This window comes from Ursus americanus, chromosome 31 (assembly GCF_024610735.1).
Source record: "Ursus americanus isolate L20-20 chromosome 31, mUrsAme1.1.p, whole genome shotgun sequence".
Classification (NCBI taxonomy): domain Eukaryota; kingdom Metazoa; phylum Chordata; class Mammalia; order Carnivora; family Ursidae; genus Ursus; species Ursus americanus.
This window is the reverse complement of record NC_142157.1, coordinates 36,471,609-36,498,892: the sequence shown is the minus strand read 5'-3', so window position 1 is coordinate 36,498,892 and position 27,284 is coordinate 36,471,609. Positions and strand designations below refer to the sequence as shown.

Here is a 27,284-nt window from a genome sequence, read left to right as displayed (position 1 = left end):
ACGTGTATTTCCTGTCAAAGATCCCAAGTTGCTCAGCCGGGAGTTCTGCTACCCGGGGCTTTGCAGGAAGCTACACGTGAGAGCTGAAGGTGAACTACGATACTGAAAATCGTCTGGAGCTACGTGGTACTAGAACTATGTTATTCAATGAACTTTTCTCGGCGTCTTTGCAGCAACACCCGATGACTATAGGTTCACGTATTTTAGTGTTTCTATATATAAAGCACTTTTCCATGGTTTTTCTTGAATTAGCCAACACTTCCCTTTTACATCCGATAAACTATTATCTTGTTTTTGGAAATGCATTGCTTTCTCACATTCCTTTAACAAGTGAAAACCAAGATTGACCCATAGCATATGCTTAGTATAGAGGAATAAAATGCAACAAAATACAGATGATTTAAATGCAGGAGTTGTGATGCCGGGGTGTAGACACACACGTCCCAAATTTTCAGATAACTTTCGGTCTGCATCCCACACCTCGGTTAATCATAACCTCACAAGAAGGGAAAGTCGCGCTCCTCTGCTCACACTCCCTCAGTCGAGGGCTGTCCCTCTGACTAGACCCCCAGCCCGGGAAATCGTGTCTCAGCTTCGATGCCCTGCCTTGGCACTGAGCTGCTGCGTACTCAGGGCCCCGCACGCCCCACTGAACGCTTGCTGGCTGACAGGTGAGTGCTCTGTGGGTCCGAGAAGCCCCCGTAGGTGGCGGGGGGCCCTGGACGGCTCAGCTAAGGAGAAGCCATTCCAACCGCACACCAGCTCCCAGGCTGCGCCTGGCAAGAGAGGAGGGTCACGAAGGAAAGTCACCATCTGTTTGACTGAATAAAACCTGTCTCCAAAGAGTATAATGAAAAAACCAAGCTTAAACTTCATCCTGGGTGAAATGCTCATTATGCACTTAGAATTATCCAAAAATGGGGCACCTGGGGGGCTCAGTCGGTGAAGCATCCGCCTTCAGCTCAGGTCATGATCTCGGGTCCTGGGATGGAGCCGGTGTCAGGCTCCCTGCTGAGTGGAGAGCCTGCTTCTCCCTCTCCTTCTCCCCCTGCTTGTGCTCGCTCTCTCTCAAATGAATAAATAAAATCTTGAAAAAAAAAAAAAAAAAAGAACTACCCAAACGTGCCCTAAAATGACGAGCTGTGAGACACATGCTCGTGAATCTCACAACCCATCTCTGTTGGGGAGGAGCATGGGTAATGGCGGAGTCCAGGCTGGCACCTCCCAGGGCCCCGCACCCCGAAAGGCTGGACTCTGCACCATTTAACACAACATCGGCTTCTTCACCGGGACTGCCAATGCAGCAATCAGTGTCGTTCCGACTGCCAGCCCGAGCGCGCTACGGTCCAAACACAGAACTGAAAGTTAGACAAGGTCATCTCATCTCACACCTGCAGACCCAACACGAGCTGGTTTGGACTTCGAGTTAGTCAGCCAGTTTCTTTGCAAAACAACCTGACCATGTGCTTTCTCCACAGCTCCTTACCCAGGAACATGAGAAAGAAATCTCTCTGGTACAGTCAACAGTTCCCAAAAGTTTACAGATTCCAGTATGAGTGGAATCTGAATGAGGAACTAGAGAAAAGCCTGTTTCTCTTGCTTTTTTGCGTAATCACTTTGGAAAGAGACGGTCTTTTCTGAGGGATCCATGTCAAAGAGTTTAGACATGAATTCTTCAACTACCCATCACTCCTGAAGGCACCACTTTCGAGAATATCAGACACATTCCAAAACGTAAAATCCAACGTCTCGTTCGGGTTATGACCCACTGATTTCCTGTACCCATCTCTGGATTTTACACAGGAAACATTTAGCAAGTAATAACTTCATACTCAAGCTAAATACTTTTCCTAAAACATTTCCTTTCAGGGCCCCATTTGTTTCTGTACTGGACATGGAAGGCGGTGCGAGTCAGCCCGCCTGAAAGTGGCCACCGGGTGTGGGGAAGGTGAAGGAGGCGCAGAGAATTACCATAAGTGAGGATGTACAGGGGCTTCCCGTTTGTGTCCATCGTGGTCAAGCACGGGGCCTTCGGGGAGATGGTCCCCCATCGCTGTAGCGCGGCTTCCAATGATGGGGGCCAGTTGGTGACCACTCCCAGCTGCTCTCCGCGCATGGCCAACATCTGCGCTCCCTCTGGCTTGGGTTGGTTCGGATCTGGTTGTTGAACTAAATACATTCGAACGGAAAGAGTTTTCAGGAAAAATACATCCCTATTAGCGCAATCACCGTTTTTATTCTTTTTAAAGAGAGTAGGACACTTACACAAGTTTACTAGTGGACAGAAAGCACGCATGCACGCTTTTCTAGAATCAGAGACAGGACCCAAATCCTGGCCTCAGGGACAGAAAGGAAGCACTTAATTCTTACACTTTCTGAGACGAAGTTGGGGTGGTGAACAGAGGGAGACCTGAATGCGTTTGTAAACGGACGCGGGCACTGTGCATTTTAACATGCCTGGAGTCGGGGATAGCGACAGCTGTTTAAAATGTTAGTTATTGATAAACACTCATGATTCCGGACTCTGGAGCTCAAATCCTGCTAAATGATATCGCCCTTAAATACTGACTTGTAAATTTGCATTTGCAACACGTACTCTGAATAACCAGCACAGAGCACATTTTCTTGGGTAAAACAGACAGAAATGCCCCGTAATGCAATACAATCTCCCCGACTCTTCTGTTGAGACGAGCAACTGGAGGAGGTTTCTCTCCCTCACAGATTGACTGACAACCCCCACCTGCTGGCCAGAGAGTCGGCTGTGTCCTACTTTGGTATAAAGAACAAGAAAATAAGGCTTTGGGTTGGATGTGATAAGCACGACTTTGTCTTGACTTTCTGTTCAAAGGCTCTTGAGTGTGCACAGGGGGCAGGAAAGGAGCTGGCCACACGCTCACACACTCCCTCCGCATTCCCCAGAGAGTGCGTCGCCGTGAGCCACAGCTCGTTGTGCCGTCTGACAGGGGCCCGGCTCACGGGGTGAAATCCCACTCTGCGAGGCCCCCCTGACACGTGCGCGGGGTACCTGCCCGGCCTGCCCGCACTCGGCCTAACTGCAGAGGGGGAGCGTGCCTACAGCCTCCAGATAGGGGTCCTGTCTCCCGGGGAAGACCGAGACTGCTGATCTGAGCAGGGCCCGGCACGACGGTCTGTGGGATCCCGCGGACACGGGGATAACGGGGTGGCAAAGGGCCCGTCACCTTCCAGCAGTTCCTCGAAGTCATCAACGAAGAACTCCCGTAACGGCGGCCGCTTCGGTCGCTTGAGGGTATTGACGAGCTGTTGGATTTTCGCCGACACCCGGCTACTTACGGGCACCCCTGGAAGGCAGAACCACGGACAGGTGAAGGAACGGGCAGCACCTCAACCGCGGACCAAGCGGCCGTGACGCTGGTGCCGGGGCCCCATCTCGAGTGCCACCCAGGGCACCCCACAACGGCGAGAGCGTGCCCCCGGGGGCACAGCATGGCATGGCCGCTCCGCCAGCAGGCCCGGGGGGTGCAGAGGCCCCAGGAACGACGCTCCGCGACCGCTTTATCGTCACCCGTCCTGGCGGTGGGAGGAGCGTCAGACCCCAGGCTGGGCCCGGTCCCACCTCCTGTTCCCTAAACAGGTTTGTCCCCTCGTCATTCACAGACTCGGGTCCCCGCTCCAATGGGTGTCAGAGAGCCGGCACAGCAGGGAGACCGTCCCTGAGGCCTTGTCTCTGGAGACCACCAGCGCTCCCCTGTGGGGCCAGAGCGGTCTGCCGGCCGCGTTGAAGTCGGGACGGCAGGCCCCTGTCAGGCGCTGTCCCTGCGCTTCCTGACGAAAGCGCGGGCACTCGAGGTCCATGGCGGGCCCGTCTCCTCCCCTCACGGGTATCCAGCGGCCCTCCCACCGAGTGCACTTTTGGGCAATGCATCCCGGAGCACAATTTAAAATGTGCTCTAAACTCGATTTTCTGCCTGACACGGAATACTAGCATATAGCATATACTCCTGTGTACAGAGGAAAGTAAATTCCATTTTATAACATAGCTCTTATTTATAACAATGAATGACATCATTTTGAAAACTGAATAAATGAAATGATTGTTGAAAAAGGCACCACGTTTAACATTTTTAAACAAGCCACGTTAATGACTGCAAGGGGCACCAAGTTGCAGACGTCCCCAAGGGCAACAAGCGTGTCCTCCACGGTACATCTCATTCCGCGGAAAGGTGCTCGGAGACATGGACACCACACGTCTCCCAGGGACAGCTGTCACACCAGAAACCGGGCCAGCTCGTGGACCATGACGAGGGACATGCGCCCAGTGGATGGACGGCACACCACAGCCACGCTGGCCACCTTCATGAGAACCACATCTCGCATCACCTCCACGGCCTGGGAGGGGCCGAGGTCACGGAGAGCAGGACGCAGCGTGAGATTCATGTTCAAGTCCGCTACTGCAGGCGGAGTGACAGAAGCGGCGTCAGAACACGGCCACATGGAGGAACGAGGGACGCAGCACAGCCCCCGCTGCTGGCGTAACCACCGCTGCTCATTCTTTCAGATCTGGAGGGAAAACTCTCCTCCTTCAGCACGCTAGCCCGTACGTGCCAATGACGTTACGTTTCACTTCCGCTGCCCTTTTAACAACTGCTCACGGGCTTCACACTTCCACGCTAATCTCTTAATTGCTGAACCAACATTTGTTATCGATTAGCGAGCTCATAAGAATCTTATAAAACATCTGTTTCTTCTCAAGACTACATTCCCACTACACCGATATTTTTCCCAACATGGAAACACTCTTGGCCAACGTGGAGATAATTTGCATTTCTCGTGCTCCCGCCACCTTCCGTGGGAGCTACGTGACAGGCAGAGTCCACGGTGCACCCACAAGAAACCTCTGGCCCTGCACACGGAAGGGGGTTTCTGAAGGAGTCGCCACCGCCCGGAGACCTACCGTCGCCCGTCTCCATGAGCTCCGCGTTGCCATACTTGGGCGCCGTCCGCGATGTCGTCGAGCCCTGCGGCCTTTCCACTTGTATTGGGTGTTCTGAGGTGTAAGTGGTCACGTCAGGAGGTGCAGAGTGATTTTCTAGAAAGAAACAAATCACACGTTTTCTGATCAGCATGACCAAGTTATTCTGAAGGCGAAGTGAGCCACGGGGTCTCACAAACTGCCATGTCCCAAGAAAAGACCCAGATTGTGAGCCCACGTCCGCTGCAAGTCTCAGCACAAAGATTTTATTTATTTATTCGACAGAGAGAGAGGCAGCGAGAGAGGGAACACAGCAGGGGAGTGGGAGAGGGAGAAGCAGGCTCCCAGCAGAGGAGCCTGATGTGGGGCTCGATCCCAGGACCCCAGGATCATGACGTGAGCTGAAGGCAGACGCCTAACGACTGAGCCCCCAGACACCCCACTAAGGATGATCTTGAAGGTGATCTTCGCTGCTCAAAACGGAACCAAGGACGGCTCCCCTCCAGACATAAAATTACAGCGGGAGCCACACCGATAAATCACTGTGTCGCATTAACTAAAATGTTTCCAAACAGCCTGTGGAAACAGAGATGTTGTAAGTTATGTGTTTGTTCACGAAAGAGTAGTTTCCTTGTTGTAACAGAGGCAGCAAAGAGCTCGAGCTCTGCAGGCAAATTCTGGGGTCTGCACCCAGCTCTGCACGCCCCCCAGGTCGTGGGGCGCGTCTCGGCCTCTCATGCCTCAGTGTCCTCCTCCCCGAAACGGGACTGACATGGCAAGCTCCCTGCGCGGTGCAGGAAATGAATTAACCCTACATAAGGCTCTTAGGACGTTTTGTGATCGAGGATAAGCATTCAGGAAATATCGGCTGCTCTATTTGTTTTAGCACACGATACTCAATAACCGTTCAAAAAACGTGTTTAAGTGTGCATCGGTGCCGCGTCCCTCAGCGAGACGTGCCCCGGTCCTTCCCCACCGCGGTCGAGATTGTCACGCGCTCATCAGTTACACGGGGGCAGCTCAGTTTTTGTATTTAATGAAGGTGTGAGGGACAGCGTGTCAGACGAGACTACCAGTTCTCACAACGGGCGTTGTACGGTTAATCCCAGCGTCTCGATGCTCACTGGGCAGTAGCTCGTGAGGGTTCTGCAGGCCCACGCGCACATCGGGGGTCAAAGTGCAGCCATTCTGCATCTGCCCGCGAGAAGGCCAGGAGCACGGAGCTGGGGACAAACAGTTCTAAGCAGGCGGATCCACAAGTACGGACTGCATGGACGGTGCGGAGCGACCAACCGTCTACACGGGGGACCTCGTGTCACTAAGGGACACCAGTGCAGTGAGGTCGCAGCCGCAGCAGTCACGCGACCCGCGGGCGAGCTTCACAGGGAGCAACCCGGGGTGGGCAGCGCATCCCGACGTGCCTGCGCGGTCCCAGGCACGCGGACTGAGCGGGCACGAGGACGTGCACACGAGGCTGGGGCTGCCAGCGTCACCCGGTTTGGTGCCCGGTTCCCTGCTCATAGTTGATCCCCGGGACCCATTATTCACCCGTCTGTGCTTCAGCTTCCTTTTCTGAACGATGGAGATCATAATGACAGCACTGACCTTAAGGTGGTCGATACAGGCAAGCGCCCGAGCGCTGTTACTGTTGGGCGCAGAGACGTCTGCTAAAGGACAGACCGCGGCTGCACCACGGGGTGAGCGAGGCGGGAGCAGAGCCCCTGCAGCAGCAGCCGTGGCGTCTCCGCGTAAGGTCACCGCGGTGTCTCTGCGCAGACCCGGGAACACCAGAGCTCTAGGCACAGGCCCTCCGCAGACGGCTGGGTTCCCTGCGTCTCACCTCCCTCTTCCGAGTATCCGCCCTGGTGTCAGCCGAGCTGTGTCCCCTCACCAGTCACGTGCAAATCCTCACCCCCAGGACCTCAGTCAGGTCTCCACAGGGTTCACTAGGGTGAGCCTAACCCCACGTAACTGGGGTCCTCATAAGGAGGACGGGACACAGACACGTGCAGAAGGACGGCCACGCAAGGACACGAGGACAGGAGGGTGTCTGCACGCCCAGGAGACACCAGCCCTGCCCACGCCTGCGCCTCGGACTCCCAGCCCCCAGGAGGTGGGACGAGAACCTCTGTTGTTTAAGCCCAGCCCGGGGTGCTCTGTGACAGTGGCCTGAGCAGACTCACACGCCCCCGAGGGCAACTCCCTGGGTCTCAGAAAGGAACACCTCTGGGGGGGGGGGGGGGCGAGGGAGGCCGCTCTGTCCGGTCACCGAGGGACATGCGTCAGGGGCTCTCTTCCATGTTGGAGGCTGTTTCCACCGTCTTCATCAGACCTGCGACTGCTTCTGCCAAATGCACCTCGCTCCACAGTGAAAGGCGATCGGTTCTCTGTGGCTAAGTGGAGCCCTCGCTGGGGTCTCCCATTTCTCGGGAAGAGGCACCACACACACACGCGTCATGAGCAAGACTCCAGCCACAGCCCTTAACAAGCAGCCGAGGTGGGGGCTCACTGCGTCGTGGTTTTAATTCAGATTTGCTTGTGATTCAGTTACGCTGTGGCCATGTCATCGGTGGCCGCCCATCGGGTTTGTGCTGGGAATGATGTGCGGTCTGCGTGCGGACGCTGGGGAAAGAATGATTCTGATACAACTGGTGATTGCGAGGAAGCAAGAAGTGGGATCCCTGTTACCCCCAGAGCACCCTGTGTGCCCAGCTGCTCGGCTCACACGCCTTCCAGGTGCGGGCGGAAAAGCAGGTTTCTCAATGACGTCACGGAGGTGGGCCAGACATGACCTTCTCGAGGGAAGGAGCTGGCCCTCGGAGGGGTCGGAGCATCCGCTCTGCTGCTGGGGGCCTGGCCTGAGCACTGCCTGCTCGGGTCCCTCCTCCCCACACAGCTGATCAGCAGAGAGGACTTGCTCCGAGTGTCACCAGCTGTCGGCTGAACCCGTTCCTGCCGGTGGTGATCCACACTCGCCTTTCACGTTCCAGGCAGACCATCCGGACACGGCAGCTAGAGGTGGCTGCAAGAGGGCGAGGCCGTTCTGTGCACCAGCATTTCTCTGGGCCAAGTTCTGAGTCAGGGTTGACTTCAGGAGGCCTGCCAGGCTGTCTGACCTCAAACACGGATGCCGTGTGATCCCATGAAGACAGGACAGTGACGGTCACACAGGTCTCAGGAAGTACACGCTAGATCAGAACAGCAACCTTCGACTTCCAACAACAGCCTCTTGATTTTTATATCCATAAATTCAAATCCCTGATGATGGGCTCCAACTGTCCCAAAGCCTCCACAGACCACAGACCCTGTGGGGGGGGGCTGCTGGGGACACTGAGGTCTTCACTGTTAATGCAAAGTGTACCTGAGCTGTTGTCTGGAAAGGAGCTCTCTTCTGTTCTGACGAGCAGGTGCTCCTACGTCCCACCCGTCGGGTCCTGCTGACACCACGCCAGCGTTCCCGGGCCTCAGTCTCCCCACGGCAGAACAAGGGGTGGTGAGCCCTCACCGGGCGGAGGGAACCAAGTGACAGGGCGCCTCGACCCCCTGGCTAGGACGTCCTTACCCTCAGGCCTGCTGCCCAGGCCTGCGCTTCCCTCCGCCTTTTCTCCCGCTGGGTGGGGACCCTCTCAGAAGCCCCAAGAGAGAATCTGTGAAACTCACGTGCACCAGCTGTAAATGACTCTGTTACTACTTTCTGAGTTAAATGCATTTAATGTTGCAAACAGCAGAACGAAACAGATGGGTGTCTCCGGCGTGCTCCACGCTGAGCGTGTGCAAGCTGGTGAGGTGCTCCCGGGGCACGGGGCGCATGACGGAGGAGGGGTGAGACACTTCTGGATCCAAGACTCATTACTTTGACTCTAAGTACAAAGCCCAAATAAGCAAGTGTTGAGGGGAAACCGCAGGAAGAGACAGGAGCAGACCTGTGTCCTAACAGCACCGAAGGAGCAGCAGGGCTCCGAACAGCACGAAAGGCAAGGACATGAGGGCATCAGGGGCTGAAACAGTCCGGATGGGAGGCAGGGGCCTGGAGGTGGGGGCCTGGAAGCAGTCACGGAGAGGAACAAGGCTTGCAACACGTGCGGCAGCCGAACACCCAGAACGTGGATGCACGTGGGTCATGGGAACAAGGAGCCACGGATGCTCAGGTCTCGAGCCTGCTCCTGGGACGACAGCCTCTTCGACAGGCTAGTCCCGGGGTACGGGGGACCGTGTGCAGTGTCGGAGGCGCTCTGAAATGGGGGCTGCGAGGGATTTCACGGTGGGAAATGCAGACCTACGTGTCAGTGAAGAGCAGGTGGCCTTGAAGACCTTGTGAGTGCATGAAGTCAGCAAGAACGTGGAGAGACAGCGGGACAGGAGCCATGAGAGGGGAGGGCCAGCGTGTGGTGCAGGCCAGGAGAGGAGGCCGTGAGCGGTCGGTGACACCCCAAGCTGGGAGGGAAGAGCTGACCTCCCAGGAACCAGCATCAGAGAAAGCATGGGCCTCAGAAGAGTGAGCACCCCTCTGCAGAAAAGGAAACAGGAAGATGCAGCGAGAGACAGGGCGATGTCTGAGCTGGAAAGGCCTCTGTGCTTACAGAACTCTCCCCAAGCAGATGGACACAGAAGGGTGGTGATGTTCGCTCGCTGTCCCCAGCATTTCTGCAGATATCAGCTTTCCACTCAACTAAATGTGACGACGCAGGGTGAGAACCGTCCACCTTCCCCGCTGGCTGTCCCAGTAGCCTGGTGTAGAGCTCCCTGAGCAGGGGGCGCCCAGCAATGCGTCACGGGGCCGCCTGCCACCTGTCTTTATAAATAAAGTTTTATTGCCACACGGACACACCCACTGCTTACAGATGCCTCTGAGAGCAGAGTAGAACAGTCCCAGCAGACACCGCGGGGCCCACGAACCCATGTCATTTACTCTCCGGCCCTTTGACGGGAAAGCGTGCTGACCGTGTGGCAGTCGGGGAGCTCTTGGGGTTAGAGCTTTGCAGGGAGACCCCAGCCCCAGGCGTGTGAGCTTCACCAACATCACTGTCCTCGGTAAGTATCTGATGTTTTAAGACTATAAATGTTTGAAAAGTACCAATATAGAGATTGCAAGCGAATTTAATATTTCGGATGATTACACATAAATAAATGGGGGAATTTATCACCATGGTGGCCATTCAAGCCCTCAGAATAAATTCCCCGGGAAAGGGGCGTCTAGACACGAACACGTAATTGCCAGGCTGCGGGCCCACCGGGCAACACGTGTGTGGGGAGCGTGGCTGCCCAGGGCAGTGGAGGGCACCTGACGAGGACTGGCTCGCTGACGCAGCACACACTGCATTCCCATCAGTGAACCCTAACACCGTCTGCAACAGCAGCAACCCCTACAAATGTCCGCTGATGACAATGCGCCCCACACGGGGGAAAGCAAGCCCTACGAGATGGCGTTTCGGACGGGACTGCCAGCAGACGGGACACGGCCTCACCCACGTGCCCAGAGCTACAAAATGACCAGGAGGCTCCAGCAAAAGTCTATTTGCTGGATGAACAGTCTGATTCTAACCCCACAAACTATGTTATGTATTCTGCTCTGTTCTTACCTCTCAGCCTAGAAAAATACTAGTCTTTTCCGCCCAATTTTTCCACCTCCACGTTTCCCGCCATGCTTCTCAGAAACGTTGTCTCCTAAAGTTTAGAAGCAATCCACTAGTCCTCCTGCTCTGGGTGATGCCCCTGGGCTTCTGATGTTGATGCAGGACTTGAGAGCGGTTAATCCTCTCTTTTCCAGTTGTCTCGAGAGTGTTACACGCACAAGGTTTTGAATAAACACGTCCCAGGAACGATCTGGAACATTCCGGAACATTCCGGTTCTCACTGGAACGAGGGCCTGCGATGAAGGGTTCGCGTTCCTGCCTGACCTGCGGGAGCCGACGGCACGGGGCATGTTTTGTTGCATCTCTGAACGGGAAGGTCGTGGAGGCCTTGTGTCGCACACCATGAGAGACCGACAGCAAGTGGGGCAGAAGGAAGGAGAACTACCTGGAAGGGTCTTTGCACCGAACATGGAGCTGGCCTGACTATGGGGGTGCACGTAGGGGGCCCTATGTATGTCATCACTGTGAAAACCACAGAACTTGGGATTTCGCTTCAGCAACAGAGTACAACAGCGCACATTGCGGCAGACTCTTCTTGGCCTCCGCGGTCTGTGACCCTGGGCTTCCCTCCCCCGATGGGGCAGAAGCAGCGCCCATCGCTCTGGATAAGCACCTCGCGGATGCGGGTGAGAGGTACGGGTGGTGGTGCGTTTGCTCGGATTCCTTTGTGCGCGCACACACACACGTGCACACACGCTTTCGTGCCCTCGACTTCGGATGGTCTCAACAGACACCCACACGCGCACACACGCACACACACCCTCATCCCCTACACCTCGGGTGGTCGCGACAGAAGCTCAGATGCCGCCAGTCCTCCGCTTCCCCCTCTGCTGCTTTGCCAGAGGAACTGTCGTTCTCCTTTATTCACTGTTTTATTGTATCTTGCCTCTGCTTTCTTTCAAAATTTTTCACATTTACAGAAAATCTCCAGATATTCTAGGAACTTCTCTTTGTGCCCGATGAGGAACGACCGCAGTGTCACACACGGTGGGTTCTGCCCAGGTTGCCTTGAGACGTGAGGTATGTGAGTCATGCCACCTTTTATAGTCTGGATAAATTTAATCCTCCGTGCTATAATTTCCTCCAGATTTCACACGAAACGTCACAAAGGGAGAACCAGATGAGGTGATTAATTTGTTTGAAATTATATGTTTCTCTTGGTAAGATTCTGAGACTTCCTTAAAAGTGAACAGAATTCCAGCGTGCACTGGCTTCCCGGGCCGGAGCGAGCGGCGCGTCTGACCCTCCACGCAGGTGCCGGACAGCACGGGCGGACGCTGCCCCAGGCTCTGAACCACACGCGAGACAAAGCCAGACCTGTGTCGCCGTCACACCTCTCTCAGTAGTCTGTAACGTACTCCGATTTCCACAGCGGTTCTCGGTGTTCACGGAGCCGTGTTGCTGTCACTCGCGGTGTAAAACCGAGCTCTGATAACACCACTTAGCATTGGACTGTCACCACCCAAAAAATAAGAATTTTCCTATTTTCTCTTTTTTACTCACCACAGCTCTGAGAGGTACAAAGCAATCATTGTTCCCTTTTTTTCCCACTAAAAAAACCAAAGCAGGAAGAAGTGGCTTCTGAAGACGCCAGCAGCACGTTTGTGTGGGAACGGAGACTAGACTAGTTTCTGCAGGAGAAAAAAGCTCACCTCTGATACTTGTATCAGCAAAGCTAAAAGCTGATGCATTTAACTTCAACTGCATTCAAGTGAGCGCTTTTGGGGCGAAGTCCTAAAAAAAAGTGGTCTGAGTTTCTTTGAACTCTCTCAAGTAGATAATAATCTAGAAACGAAAACCTGAGTCTGAGATGTTTGCATGGTACTTAATTCACGATCTTTACCTGTTTTCTAAATTTGGGACTTCTGCAGACATGAGGTCTGGCGGAGCACCGGGAGGGGTGTGTGTCCTGTGGCAAGGTGACCCGCGTCCACGTTGTGGTTTGAACGGGGAGCATCCTGAACTCTCCTGGCACCACATTCAAAGCAAGTAATTCAGTCTGTGAAAGGTTTTTACTGGGAAGCTCAAAAGTCTTAATCCATCGCTGAAACGGGCGAGCTGAGATCGGGCCGTCGTACTTGCCCCGTGCACACCAGACAAGGACTCGTGTCTGGGCATAAGGAGCGTCAGGCACGGGGCGGGCAGAGAAACAGGCTCCTCACTTGCCCACAATTCCAGCAGCTCGTCCAACGCACTCTCTTCTACTCCAGTAACTCCTCCTTAATCTCCTTTTCACACTATTTTCAAACATCTCAGACAAGGCTTTCTAACCGTGTGCCCATTCCAACAGAGACGCTCTTCCTCATTACAGAACCCACATCGGACGGAACCTGGACCAGCCAAGAACTTGAGACACCACGGCAGAGAGCAGGCGAAAGCAGAAGTGGCCGAAGCCCCCACCTCCTCGAATGATACCCGGAGTAGAGCAACTTCACTTTAGAATTCCCTGCCTTGTTCGTCAGACCATTACAACTCCATGTGGACGTGCGTTTCAGTGCGAGGAGAAAACACGCGGACACAGGGTTCCACGGCACCCTAGCGAACAGGCACGCATTCCTTTACGAGCAGAAAGCTCCTGGCATCCCAGCCGTCAGACACATCGGGACGGTGAGAAGCGGCCAAACCGAAGGTTTCACAAAACGGTAAAACCAAAGCAGCAAAGCAGCAGAAGAGTCGGGGCTGGGCTCTGTGCTGTCCCTCGAATGGATCCCGCGGCCGAGACGCACCGACGAGCTGGTAAATGCCAAGGGCACAGCTCCTAAACGGCGCCCCGCCTGCCAAGGGGAGTAGGGCACTCACCTATGTGCGTCTGGGCCATGACGTCGGCCAGCCTGTGGGCGGCGCCGCTCCCCCCGCTCTGGGTGGAGGAGGAAGAGGTTGTGGACGTGGTGGAACCATGGATGGCCTGGCTGATCCAGTGCTCCATGTTGATGCTGCCCTGGCTGGAGGTGGGGGTCCCCTGGGAGTCACCCTGCACCGAGCCTTCGTCTTCTGAGCCCGAAGAGGTGTCTGTGAAAGGGAGGAGATCTGTGAGCACCAGCAAGGAACACACCCGCGTCGAACGTCGCAAAGACCCGCCACACGCGCTCACCGCCCAACAGCTTTCGTGTGAACACTCTGGAGAAGTTACACCACATCTCAGATAATGAATTATTTTTTAGTATAATGAACTTTTCATCCAGAACACCTTCAATAAATATGCCACAAAAATTGTTTGTTTGTTTTTGATATTACAATCTCAAAGACATACTCACCAATTTGCTCCACTCAACAGTTTGGGAGTAAGTATTTCCAGGCATGCCGACAGCAAGCGGGAAGGATGGGGGCAGCATTCTCTAAGAGCTGTTGAACTTTCGTGTGTTTCAGAGTGTGTTTGTAGCCCTTGTTGAGACCTGGGGCGTGTCTCCAAGCTATAATTTATTTTTAAATTCTGTGTGAGTGAAGATAACCATATGCCTCCTCGAAGAGTAAGGTGTCAGCGGGGACAATGGTGTAGAAGTTAGAAGGACTCCCATCTCTTTCCCACCAACTTACGTGCTCAAGACTTTGGTCCTCCTTTGGTGAGGACGATACGCCATCACATTACATATCATAAGCAAGCTAAATATATTTAACATTCATTTCTAATAAAATTTTCTCACTCATGTTTTCTCTGTGAAAACTGTGCATCTTGGATTTAGATAAAACATGTCACTTTTTACATTAAAATTAATGGAACTATTTTCATTTAATAAGATTTCCCCTAGCAGAGAAATTTTCAAGAATTAAACATTGGTGTCCTTATTATTCAAACACCCGTGTAGGAGTGAGTTCGGGTCCTACTGCTGTGAGTTATGCGAGATGCCAGGAGGGATAAAAGACCACGAGCTGGGATAGGCTGGTGATGGGTAGTAAGGAGGGCACGTACTGCATGGTGCACTGGGTGTTACACGCAACTAATGAATCATCGAACTTTACATCAGAAACCAGGGGTGTACTGTATGGTGACTAACATAATATAATAAAAAAATATTAATAAAACAAAACAAAAAACCCACGAGTAGCTTAAGAACATCTAATGAGAATGAGAAAAATGATGATTTGTCTTAAATCAAGACATGGGATTCTTTTTTTTTTCTTTCCAACACAACAATATCTGTGAAGGAAATTCACACTCACGCTTTGTTAACATTGTGACATGGCCTGCACTGTCTGGAATATTTTTGAAAGTCTGTTAGGAATTTGTTAGAAAAACAGCAGTAATAGTAGGAGCCAGACAAATTCCCTCCCTCTGCTCTGCTTTGTAAAACAGCGGGATTATAATTTACAGAAGAAGAAAATTGACACGTTTTTTAAATTCAGACCTAAGACTTCTTTCAATCTTTTTGGTTGTGATAAAACACAATATAAAATTTACCATCTTAACCATTTTAAAGAAGTTGGGCCATACAAATACACTCATAAGCTGTGCAACTGTCCCCACCATTTACCTCAAAAGGTTCTCTTCAACTTGCAAATCTGAAACTCTGTCCCCATTAAACAAGAACCCTCCATCCTCCCCTCCCCACAGGCCCTGGACACGACCAGTTTGCTTTCTCTGTATATGACATGGGCCACCTTCCAGTACCTCACACAATGGGATCCTACAGCGTCTGTCTGTGTGTGGCTGTTTCACTCAGCGTAACACCCTCAAGATTCATCATGTTGGGGTGTACTGCAGAATGTCCCTCACTTCTGCGTTCATCTGTGGATGGACACGGGGTTGCTGTGTACCATGGACGGGGCACCTTTTTACATTCCCACCAACAGTGCACAAAGGCTCAATTTTCTCCATGTCCTCACCAACACTTGTAATCTTCTGTTGTATTCTGTTTGTTTGGTTTTGTTTTTTTGACAGTGGCCATCCTAGTGGGTGTGAGGTTGTATCCCATTGTGGTTTTGACTTGCGTTTCCCTAATGATCACTCATGTGAGTCATTTTGTCTTGCATTACTGGCCATCTGTAGCCTGTTGGGAAAAATGTTCAAGTCCTCAGACTTAATGATTTTTGAGAAACGCATATACCCATATATATCCACCCAAATATTGCCGTCCCCACCAGGTGTTCTCATGCCTCTTTACTGTCCACCTTTCATTCCCACCCCACGCCTTTTCACAGGAAAACCACAGAAAAATAACCCTCGTGATACAGACACAAAAATCCTGAAAAAGTATTAGCAAACAGAATCGAGCAACATATAAAATGGATAGTACACACCAGGACCAAGTGGTGACATTCAGAAGTGAATTAATGTTATACACCATATTAATAAAGGGAGAAGACCCCTAAGTTAGCCTTGAAAGTCACAGAAAAAGTATTTCACAAAATCTAACACTGACTCACGATAAAAGCTCTCAACAACGCAGGAACAGAAAGGAACCTCCTCAGCCTAACAAAGGGCATCCGTGAAAACCCACAGCTAACGCTGTATTTAATGTTAAGACTGAACAGGTTTCCCCTAAGATCAAGACTAAGGGGAGGAGATCCCCTCTTACTTTTATTCAACATTATCGGCAAAGCTCCAGCCAGTGAAATATAGCAAAAAGAATAACTTAAAGGCATCCAGATTGGAAAGGAAACGTTAAAACTGTCTTTAGTCACAGATAATATGATCTTGTAGGTGGAAAATCCCAAGGAGCACACTAAACAACTCTTGAATTAATAAATGTCTAGCAAGGTCACAGGATATAAGACAAAGATACAAAACATCTTTGTACAGATACTAGACTCAATTAAGGGAAGGCAAACATAGTTTGTAAACTGTGTATCTGGCAAAGGACTTGTATTCAGATTATATAAAGAACTCTCAACTAGTGAGAAGACAGACAATGCATTTCAAAAATGGGGAAAAGTGTGGACACTTAACCAATGAATATATGCAAATAGCAAACAGGCCCATTCGAAAATGCAAATTAAAACCACAACGAGATACCATTTCTTATCCGCTAGAATAGCTACAATAAAAAAGACAGACGACACGATGTGTTGGCAGGGACGCTGAGAACCTGCAATCTCCTATCTTGCAAGCGGGCGTGGACAACGGTGGCAGCCGTATGGAAACGACGTGGCAGTTTCCTGGAAGTTCAGCGTACACTACCCACAAGACGCGTTACTTCAACTGCAGGAAGCTACTCCAGATAAATGATGCACGTATACACAAACGGACGCACGTCGATGCGCACAGCAGTCCTATCGTAATAGGCAAAAACTGGAAACAAGCTAAAATCTACCAACCAGTGGATGGATAACCAACATGTGGAGTCTCTAACAGGACACAATTCGGCAACGAGAAGGAACGAGTCGATGATGCGACAGCACGGGAGGGTTTCAAAAGTACGATGCTATCGAAGCAAGACGTGGACGAACGTATTTCATAGTTTTATCTATAAGATGTCTAGAATATTTACAGGGCATATGAATTAGATCAGTGACTCGCTATGGCTCAGCGTGAGAACGGGAATTAACTGCAAGGGGGCACAAAGAAGCTTCTGGGGTGATGGAAATATTCTAAAACTAGACTGTGGCGATGGTTGCGTAATCTATATATATTTATTAAAAATCATTGAGTTACACACTTATCATAGGTTAGTTTTATGGTGTGTCAATTATACCTCAAGAAATGTATTGCAGATGAATGTGGGGCGCCTGGGGGGCTCAGTCAGTTAAGTGTCTGCCTTCGGCTCAGGTCATGATGTTGGGGTTCTGGGACTGAGCCCCGCATCGGGCTCCCTGCTCAGCGGGGCGTCTGCCTCTCCCTCCCCCTCTCTCCACCTCCCGTTCATGCTCTTGCTCTCTGTCTCTCTCAAATAAATAGATAAAATCTTAAAAAAAAATGTGTATTCTACAGTAGTTGAGGGTAAGATTCTGTGAATATCAGCTGCATCAAGTTGGATGACAGTGTTGTTTTGACAATTTATTACTTAAGAAAGGTACTTTTTAGATCTCCGATTATTATTCTTGATTTTTCTACTTTCCCCTCATTATGCCAGTTTCCCCTTTATAAATTATAAAGCTCTTTTAGGTGTACATTCATTATTATGTCTTCCTGATGAATTGCTCACTTGCTATTATGCACGGTCCCTCTTTATAACTTGACCTCCCTTTGTCTTGCCATTTGTCTGATATTAAGAAAGAATTGTTTGCTTTACATTTCATGTTTGCATTGTGCATTTTTTCAACCTTGTATTCTTAATTATCCTCATTTTTTATTTAAATGTGTCCTGGTTGGCTCAGTTGGTAGAGCATGTGACTCTTCATCTTGGGGTTGTGGGTTCGAATCCCACACTGGAGGAAGAATTACTTAAAAAAATTTTTCTTCTCCTATAAAAGACTGAGAGTGTAACAATCCAATTAGATCTTTTCCAGAGACTATGATACTGGTCAGTGACCAGTCACTTCACACAGAAAATGTATACTTCAGGAATATGCTCTGAAGAGCAGTGCACATGAGAAGAATTCTAACAAGACACGGTTATCCACAACCAAGGAAAACAGAATGAGAGAAAATGAAGCTTAGCCCTAAGGTTTTGTTCAAGTGTGGTTATAAATATGTAGGTTGTGAATAAAAATTTTTATGATGATGGTGCTGGCATCTGATTGTATAAAACTATCCCATATGTGATATTATCACTAGGACTCTTGCATGACAATTTACAAAACGTATTACACGGTGTACAAGAAAGCGCTAGTCAAATAATTCAGTGCAAAAATTTCGTCAAAAATACCACTCCCAATAATGTTCTTTTGTATTTTGCAAGGATATCTGCACAACGTTTGGTTCTCTGAAGTTTTGTCGTTCATCATGAATGACATAACCACATTTCTGGGGACGGATTCAACACGGGAAAAGCACATACGTGAATAATCACGTTGCTTCTTGCATTTTAAACTCATCATTTTTCATAAAAAAGTAGCTCAGAAAAACGCCTCTCTCCTGGAATGCTGTCTTGTTCTAAACACTTGGTGTAAGTGGGTTTGTTGTCCTTGTAAATCCATTCTGTTTGTTACAAAACATACACAAAATAAAACTTTTCACCACATTAACAGAATCGGGAGTCCAGACATAAACGCCTGTTGATATGGTCAATTAATCTATGACAATGAGGCAAGATTATGCACTGGGAAAAAGCCAGCCTCTTAAACAAATGGTGTTGGGGAAACTGGACACAGCTAATGCAGAAGAATGAAGCTGACCACTTTCTTACACCAGACACAAAAGTAGACGCAAAATGGATTACAGATCTAAATGCGACACTGAAAACCATAAAGCTCCTAAAAAAAGAAAATAGCCAGTAGACTCTTAGAAATACGCCTTAGCAATATTTTTTGGACCTGTCTCCTCACACAAGGGAAACAAAAGCACCCATAAGTAATTAAGATTCTCAGACTGAAGAGCGTTGCACAGTGGAAGAAACCATCAACAGAACAAAAAGGCAACCTACTGAATGGAAGAAGATAATTGCAAATCGCATATCCGATAAGGGGTTAAAATCCAAAATATATAAAGAACTCATACAAATGAAGACAAAAAAAAAAAATCCAAACTATCTGAGTAAAAAATGGGCAGAGGCGCTCAACAGACATTTTCCAGAGAGGACATGCAAATGGCCAACGGACACATGAGAAGATGCCCAACATCACTCAGCATCAGGCAAATACAAGTCAAACTCATGTATCACTTCACATCTGTCAGAAAGACCAGTAACAGAAAGGCAATAAATAACAAGTGTGGGAAGGATGTGGAGGGAGGGGAACCCCGTGCACTGCTGGTGGGAATGCAAACTCGTGCCGCCACTCTGGAGAACAGTATGGAGGGTCCTCAAAAAGCTAAATATAGAGCTGCCCTATGACCCAGCAATTACACTGCTGGGTATTGATCTGAAGAAAACGAAACACTAACTCAAAAAGATATATGCTCCCCTACGTCTTTTGTAGCATTATTTACAATAAGCAAGATATGGAAACACCCCAAGTGTCCATGGACAGACGAATGGACAAAGAAGAGGTGGTGTCTATATACCACCATAAAAAGAATGGAATCTTGCCATTTGCTACGATGTGGAGGGAGCTTGAGGGCATGATGCAGAGTGACGTAAGTCAGGCAGAGAAAGTCAAATAGTGTGTGTTTTCACTCACACATGGAATTAAAAAAAAAATGAACCAACAAAAACCAGAAAGAGACTCAAATACGGAGAACAAACTGGTGGTTACCAGAGGGGAGGTGGGTGGGGGGATGGACAGAATAGGTGAGGGGGACTGAGCGGTACAAACTTCTGGTTACAAAACAGGTGAGTCCAGGGATGCAAAGCACAGCATGGGGAACAGAGTCAGAGCACTGCGCTAACCGCGTGTGCTGACACGGTGACTACACGTACACACGGGGCGAAGACGCTGAATCACATGCTGTGTGCATGCGTCTGTTACTCTCCCTGCTTGCAAACACTCAGGACTGAACGTCAAAATACTCGACAGTGTGTTGTGTATGTTCCTCTGTACTGTGCAAGGTAATTCAGGTCTGCAGAAGGGCACAGCAGCAACAATGGCATGAATAATATTGGAATAAAAAAAATTACAGAAAAAACACCAAATAAACTAGGCTCGATCCTTCATGTTTTCTAAAGGTACCTGGATAATTTAACTTTGTGCTTTACTCTGGTTTTGAAGACCATAAAACAAAGATTGTAATTATTTGGGTCAAGTGAAGCAGAGAACTTAGGTAGTTTTGTTTTTTTTTTTATAATAATATTTTTTTATTATATTACGTTAGTCACCATACAGAGAACTTCGGTAGTTATCAACCATTAAGAGTGGGGTCGCCAGCAGGGCTCTGGACCAGACTGGCCCTCTGCCTGTCTCTGTAAATAAAGTTTTATTGGCACACAGCCACTCACTGCCATGCTGCCCTGGCTCCTGTCACATCTCCACAGCAGAAATAACCGCAGTGTCCAGAGGCCAAACAGTACGTGCACATTACAGGAAAACGATGAGGACCCCAAGTTAAGGTAACTGCATGAATGTTTCAATTCATTGGATTTCTCAATACAACCTCACGACATATTGATGTTTGAAGGACTTGAGAATCTGTACAGACCAATCCAGGCAGAAGAGAAGCCCAACTTCAGTTATAACTGTGGAGGCACAAACTCTTCCCTTTTGCTACACGAAGCATTAAGTAAAATTTTGTTGCATTAAATAAAATTTTGTTAGGACAGGCTGCATCATTTATGAATCTCAATGAAAAGATGAATACACGCATTTGTATAGACACATAGAGAATGTTCATTTCCGTCCCAAGTTTAATTCAGAGTGCATCCACTGGGCCTCTGATTCACGAAATCTGAATGACAGTACCCTTAGTCTGAGAGCGACAAAGACCGGGACTGCTTGAGCGAGGGGGCATTAACTGCAAGGCTCGCTCGTCACTTTAGGAAGCGGGCAGTGGGCCCGCTGCTCACCTGGCGGTGTGTAGGCGTCCATCGAGGTCTGCACAACCAAGGACCTGCGTTTGGAAGGCATGGGCACCGCCATCTTCCTTTCTTTGTGCTTAGCCAGCGCCGCCTGCACGGCCTCTGTGTGGACGTCTACAACAAAAGGAGAGCTCAATCACCCCATTGTTCAGGGACACCCCGCAGGCCCCACGCCTTTTCCCCCTTCGGTCTGGTCCTGTGAAACAGTTTATCCTCCTACAGAAACTGTCACAAACAGATGGGGTGGGAAGGAAGGAAAAGAAGTAGAAAACCACTGGCTAGAAAGCTGCAGAGAAACGACATTCAAATGCATTCAGACTTTGAATGATTCATTTTTTTTACCCTAGATCCTGCATAAATAATCACATACTGGCTGCAAAGTGCTGTGTGACTCTCTTCTTAGTTGATCTGTGGGTATTTCTTCAGAGGACACTCCTCAAACCGCGTGATTCATGTCAATGCGAGTCACCCCTTACAGGCTGAAGCAGTGATTTCCACGAACACTCCCCAGGGGTGTCCGTCACTGTGCTTGGCCTTTTGAGTGTAGTACCTACCCCATTGTATTCGCCCCACAAATATTTACTGAACTCCTACTCCGTAAACGTCCTCAGGGCTGGGGGTACGGTGGGAATCAGGCGGACGAGGAGCTGACGCAGCTGACCTTCTAACGGGTAAGGGACACCCAAAAGGCAATCATCCAGGGCAGGAGCGAAACAGGACAAACACTGCCTACCTCAGTGTGAGGCCAGGGAAGAGTTCCGTCGACGTGAAGTTGGAATAGTAAGAACAAACAGCCATTCTGTGAAGATGAGAATCCCCATGGCATAGAGGAAAGGCAGCTCCCAGGTGGGGAAGGTGAATGAGCAGGTGCTGGCAGAGAGAGCAGCGCCCTGGGGAGGGACGCATCAGGACGAGGGCTTCTGAGGCGGGGCAGGTGGCCTGGCTCCCACTTCACGTCTGACAGGGAGGCACTGGGGACTTTAAGCAGGGCTGCCACGATCTGAGTCCGTGGCGGGGGTGGGGGGGGGGTCTTCTGTGCAGGAGAACACGGGGAACCAGGAGCCCACAAGAGGGCAGCAGGCAGGCTCAATACGGCTCCATGCCATCTCCACACAACCCCACCGAGGGGCTACTTCCAGCATTTCCCAAGTGAGGAAGCAGAGGTATGAAGCTGTCCCAGTTTTTAACATGGGGAGCAGCATTGCTAGGTGTGAACCCAGGTGTGAACACCTCCAGGGTCCACACCCTTCACCACCAAACACACCACACTCCTGCCGTTCCTACGAAAACTCCAGCAGGTCGGCATTTTAGAACAGGCCACCCAACGTCCCCCACGGGCCACCTGCGGCCTGCATCTCTTCTTGAAGAAAGTGTGAAAAGACACTATGAAAACAAAAGCTATGAAACAGAGGTCAGTATTCATTTACAGGTGCGGGGGAGACGGTGCAAAATAGTGAAATGTTCAGATCTTAAGTACAACTGATACATTTTAATACATGGAAATCTAGCTGTAGAACCATTACCCCAGTCGAGACACAGGACGTATCTATGGACCCAAAGTTCCTGCGTGTGTCCTTCCAATCAAAGCCCACCCTGAATAAACAGCTACTGCTCACGACTTTGACACGCTTTCCTTGGCTCCCGACCTGCATACAGATAGAATCGCACAGACTTTATATGACCATATCAATTCTATTTGCTGACATGTTCGTTCATGAGGCTGCGTGCTTCAGTACCTCACAGCGTCTTACCGATGAGACCTAACACAACACATGACTATGTCATAATCCATTCATACTTCTCCAGTTGATGGATATTTGCGTTATGTCCAGTTCTGGGCTATTACAGAACATCTACGGTGAAGACTCACGTGTGTTTATGCGGACATTTTCACTCCTCTTTGCTAAATGTCTACAGGTGTCATTGCTGGGCCATACGGTAAGTGCAAGTTTTAATTTAAAGAAATCGCCAAACCGCTCACGAGTGGTTATGGTAGTTCACATCTCCGCCAGCCGTGTTTGAGGTTCCAGTCCTGACACGTCTGTACCAACACTTGGTACACTCAATCTTTGCCACAGCAGACACCACCGTGGTTGGGAAGGGGAACTCACTGGGGACCTCAGCTTGCATTCACCTGACGGTTGAAGCTGAGCCCCCTCCTTGGGCTTACTGGACTCGAGTATGCCACCTGTCGTGAGGTACCTGTTCCAGGTTTGGACCATCTTTCGAGCTGCCTTTTCATTGTGGATTTACAGTAGTTCTTTACATATTATAGGTACAAGTTATTTTAAAGTATATGTTTTGAAAATATTTACCCTGAATCTGTGGCTCACCATCATACCCTTACCAGTGTACCAGATGAGAAATTTTAAATTTTCATGAGATTTGCTGTATTTTTTTCCCTAACCAGTGCTTTTTCACTGCTGTCTGTGAAATCTTTGCCTACCCCAAGGTCCAAAAGATATTCTAGTTTCTTCTGGAAGCATTAGAGTTTTCAGCATAATGTACTCAAGGTCCATCTATGTCGTGGCATATGTCAGAATTTCATTAAGGCTGAATAATGTTCTACTATATGGATATAACATAACTTCTTCATTGATTCAACCATCAATTATTATTTAAGTTGTGTCCACCTCCTGGCTATCGTGAATATGCTGTCATGAACACTTACGTGTAAATACCTGTTTGAGTTCCTGCTTTCAATTCTTTCAAATAAATACTGAGAACTGGGATTTCTCAGACTTCCAGGGAAGATGGTGGACTAGAAGGGTTCCAACTTCTTCTTGTCCCATGAACACAGCTAGATGACACCCACATCAGTGTAACTAACCCAGAACAAACCCCTAAGACCAGCACAACAGGCTCTGCACAGTTGATCATAGACAAGAGACCACACTGAAAGCAGGAGGAGGGGCAGAGACCCATTCCAGAACCAAACTGGCCTGTGAGACTAACCACAAACAGGAAGGACACCACGAGTGTGGTGACAGGAGAGGGACAGACCCCATACCGGCCACCCCTGACACGGGGGACCCTGCACTGGGAAGATGAGACCCCACAACATTCGGCTTTGAAAACCAGTGAGGCTGGGCTTCACGGATTTTTACAATCAGTGGGGCTTAACCCAGGGTACTTTGAAAATCAGCAGCTCACCTCTGGGAGAGTCTGATGGCCTATGAAACAGTCCCTGCCCTTGGAGAGACAGCAAACAACCCACTGAGCTACAACACAGATATGGCAGTACGAAAATCTCCTGAGGCACACAGGAAGGGTATTTATTTACTAATCCCAGCTCATGCCCAGGACGGGCAGAGATCTTTCGGAGACTTCTCCAAGAACACAAGAACTGGCTGGCACCACTTCTCTCCTTGCCCCCCGTCTAGATACCTGGACACCTACGGGAACGAGCACCGACACTGGCCACCTAGCTTTGCCAAGAGTACACCACACCCTGCCCCCACATTCTCCTTCAGACTCGTTCCACCCAACCTGCCCCATTTGTAGGCATCCCTCTGAAGTGGCTCCAGTTCCCATCATGGTCTAACAGGTTAGGTCCACCACCACGCTCTCCTGTGGCTCCGCCCCATCCAACTTGCCCACTGGACAGGAGTCCATCCAGAGCAGTGCCTTCCTCATCTCACTCTGCGAGCAACCCCGCAGTGACCAGCACCACACCAAAGGGACACCTGCCATGGAGGGGAAGATAACCACACACACCAGTTCAACTGCAGCCCAAGCAGTGGCCTAGGACAGACAGCTGGTCTGTCAGCTGGCCCCACACACCAACAAAAACCTCATGGGGGCAGCAAAAACAGAGAGCCCTAAGTTCAGTTACTGCGAGCTCAACAGTCAAAGTGGGGGCAGATATCTGGTCCGACTGCAGGCCCCACCTTCAATGAAAGCCCCTCAGAGGCCAGCGCAAGGAGAACACCGTGCAGTACAGCTGACTACAGCTCAGCAAACAAGCTAAGAGGAGGCATCTGGTCTGAACCCTGCCTACAATAGGCAAAGAGGGTCACTGCAGGTGACGGGAAGGCAAACACGGCTCAAGCACAACAGTAGGGTGCATGCCACACACACAGGAGACATGTGAAGTACCAGGTTCTGGTGAACAGGGGACACTGTCCAGTACCTCGAACAGGGCAGCTCAGGGCCTCTTCACAAGGCCATTGCTTTCCAGACAAGGAGACACACCTGACTTTCCTAACAAATGAAAACAGACACAGACACTGAGACAAAATGAGACTGAGGAAAAGGTCCCAAATGAAAAAAAAACAGGATAAATTTAGAGCAAAAGAGCTCAATGAAATGCAGATAAGCAAGATGCCTGCTAAGGAATTCAAAGTAATGATCATAAAGATACTAGACTTGAGAAAGGAGTGGAAGACTCAGAGAGACCCTCAAAAAAGAAATAGAAAATATAAAAATGAACCAATCAGAGATGAAGAACTCAACAGCTGAAATTAGAAATACACTAGATGGAATAAAAGCAGACTAGAGGAAGCAGAAGAATGTATCAGTGAGCTAGAAGACAGTAATGGAGGAAACCAAGCTGAAAAGCAAAAGAAAAATGAATAATAAAAAATGAGAATAGATTAAGGGAACTCAGCAACACCATCAAGCATAATAACATTTGCATTACAGGAATCCCAGAAGGAGAAGAGAGAGAAAAGGGGGCTGAAAATTTACTTGATGAAATAATAGTTGAAAACTTCCCTAATCTGGGGAAGGAAACAGAAATCCAGATTTGGAAGACACAGAAAGTCCCCAACAAAATCAACCAAAGAGATCCACACCAAGACACAGCTTAATTAAAAAGGCAAAAAAATGGTAACAGAGAATTTTAAAAGCAACAAGAGAAAACAGTTACACTCAAGAGAATCCCTATAAGGCTAACAGCTGGTTTTTCAGCAGAAACTTTGCAGGCCAAAAGAGAATGGCATGATATATTCAAAGTGCTGAAAGGGAAAAATCTGCAACCAAGAATGTTCTATCCAGTGAAGTTATTATTCAGAAAAGATAAAAAGAAGAAGATAAAAATTTTCCCAAACAAAAGGTAAAGAAGCTTATTACCACTAAGCCAGTCCTATAAGAAATGTTAAAGGGAATTCCTTTGAATGTAAAGACCATAACTGGGAGTAAGCAAAAGAAAAAACTGCACAAATACATACAAACACAATAATAGATTATTTACTTACAAAACCAGTATGGAGGATAAATCAAAAAAGCAAGAAAATATGTCTATAAAATATATCTATAGAATATGCCTATAAAAAGATGTAAAGTACAACATCGTATACATAAAACATAGAATGGGTTCAAACTTAAGCTACCATCAACGTAATACAGACTGCTATATGCACAGGATATTATATATAAACCTAATGGTAACTACAAATCAAAAACTGGTCATAGATATGCAAAAAATAAAAAGAAAGGAATCCAAGCATATCACTTTAAAAAAAAAAATCAGACAAGACAGGAGAGAAAAGAAAAAGGATCAGAGAAGAACCATAAACCCAACTCTAAAACAAGTAACAAAATGGCAATGAGTACATACTTATCAGTAATTGCTTTGATTGAAAATGGACTAAATGGTTATCAATCAAAACAGAGGGTGATGGAATGGATTAAAAAACAAGACTGATATTATGTTGCCTATAGGAGATTCACTGCAGACCTAAAGACTACTGATTGAAAGTGAAGGCTGGAGAAACATTTACGCAAGTGGAAGTGAAAAGAAGACTAAGGAAACGATGCTTCGATAAAATAGACATTAAAAAAGGCCTATAACAAGAGAAGAAAGAAGAACACTACATAATCATAAAGGCAACAGTCAACAAAAAGACATAACAATTGTAAATATCTATGCACTCAACATGAGAGCACCTAAATATATAAAGCAGCTATTTACCAACATAAATGAAAAACTGATAGTAATACAATAGTAGCAGGGGACTTTAACACCCACACTTACCTCAATGGATGGGCCACCAAACAGAAAATCAACAAGAAACAGTGGCTTTGAATGACACACTGGACCAGCTGGAATTAACAGATAGATTCAGAACATTCTATCCAAAAACAGCAGAATATACATTCTTTTCAAGTGCACATGAACATTCTCCATATGAGATCACATGTTAGGCCAAAAAAAAAAAAGTCTCAAAATATTTAGAGACTGAAGTCCTATCCTGCATCTGTTCTGACCACAAT

The 27,284-nt window shown here is 48.9% G+C and overlaps 1 protein-coding gene across 5 annotated transcripts in view; it reads right to left on the bottom strand.

The window, feature by feature from the left end:
- The window catches only part of DIP2C (DIP2 acetate--CoA ligase C (putative)), a 390,975-nt gene that overhangs the window by 130,020 nt on the left and 233,671 nt on the right, over nt 1–27,284 (bottom strand). For all 5 annotated transcript variants that reach the window (XM_045812960.2, XM_087857775.1, XM_045812961.2 and 2 more), the window contains 5 exons: nt 21,057–21,182; nt 13,384–13,593; nt 4,934–5,068; nt 3,201–3,320; nt 1,972–2,169 (listed from right to left, as the gene is read on the bottom strand). In XM_045812960.2, coding sequence (XP_045668916.1) covers nt 1,972–2,169; nt 3,201–3,320; nt 4,934–5,068; nt 13,384–13,593; nt 21,057–21,182 — 789 coding nt within the window. The remainder of the gene's footprint in view (nt 1–1,971; nt 2,170–3,200; nt 3,321–4,933; nt 5,069–13,383; nt 13,594–21,056; nt 21,183–27,284) is intronic.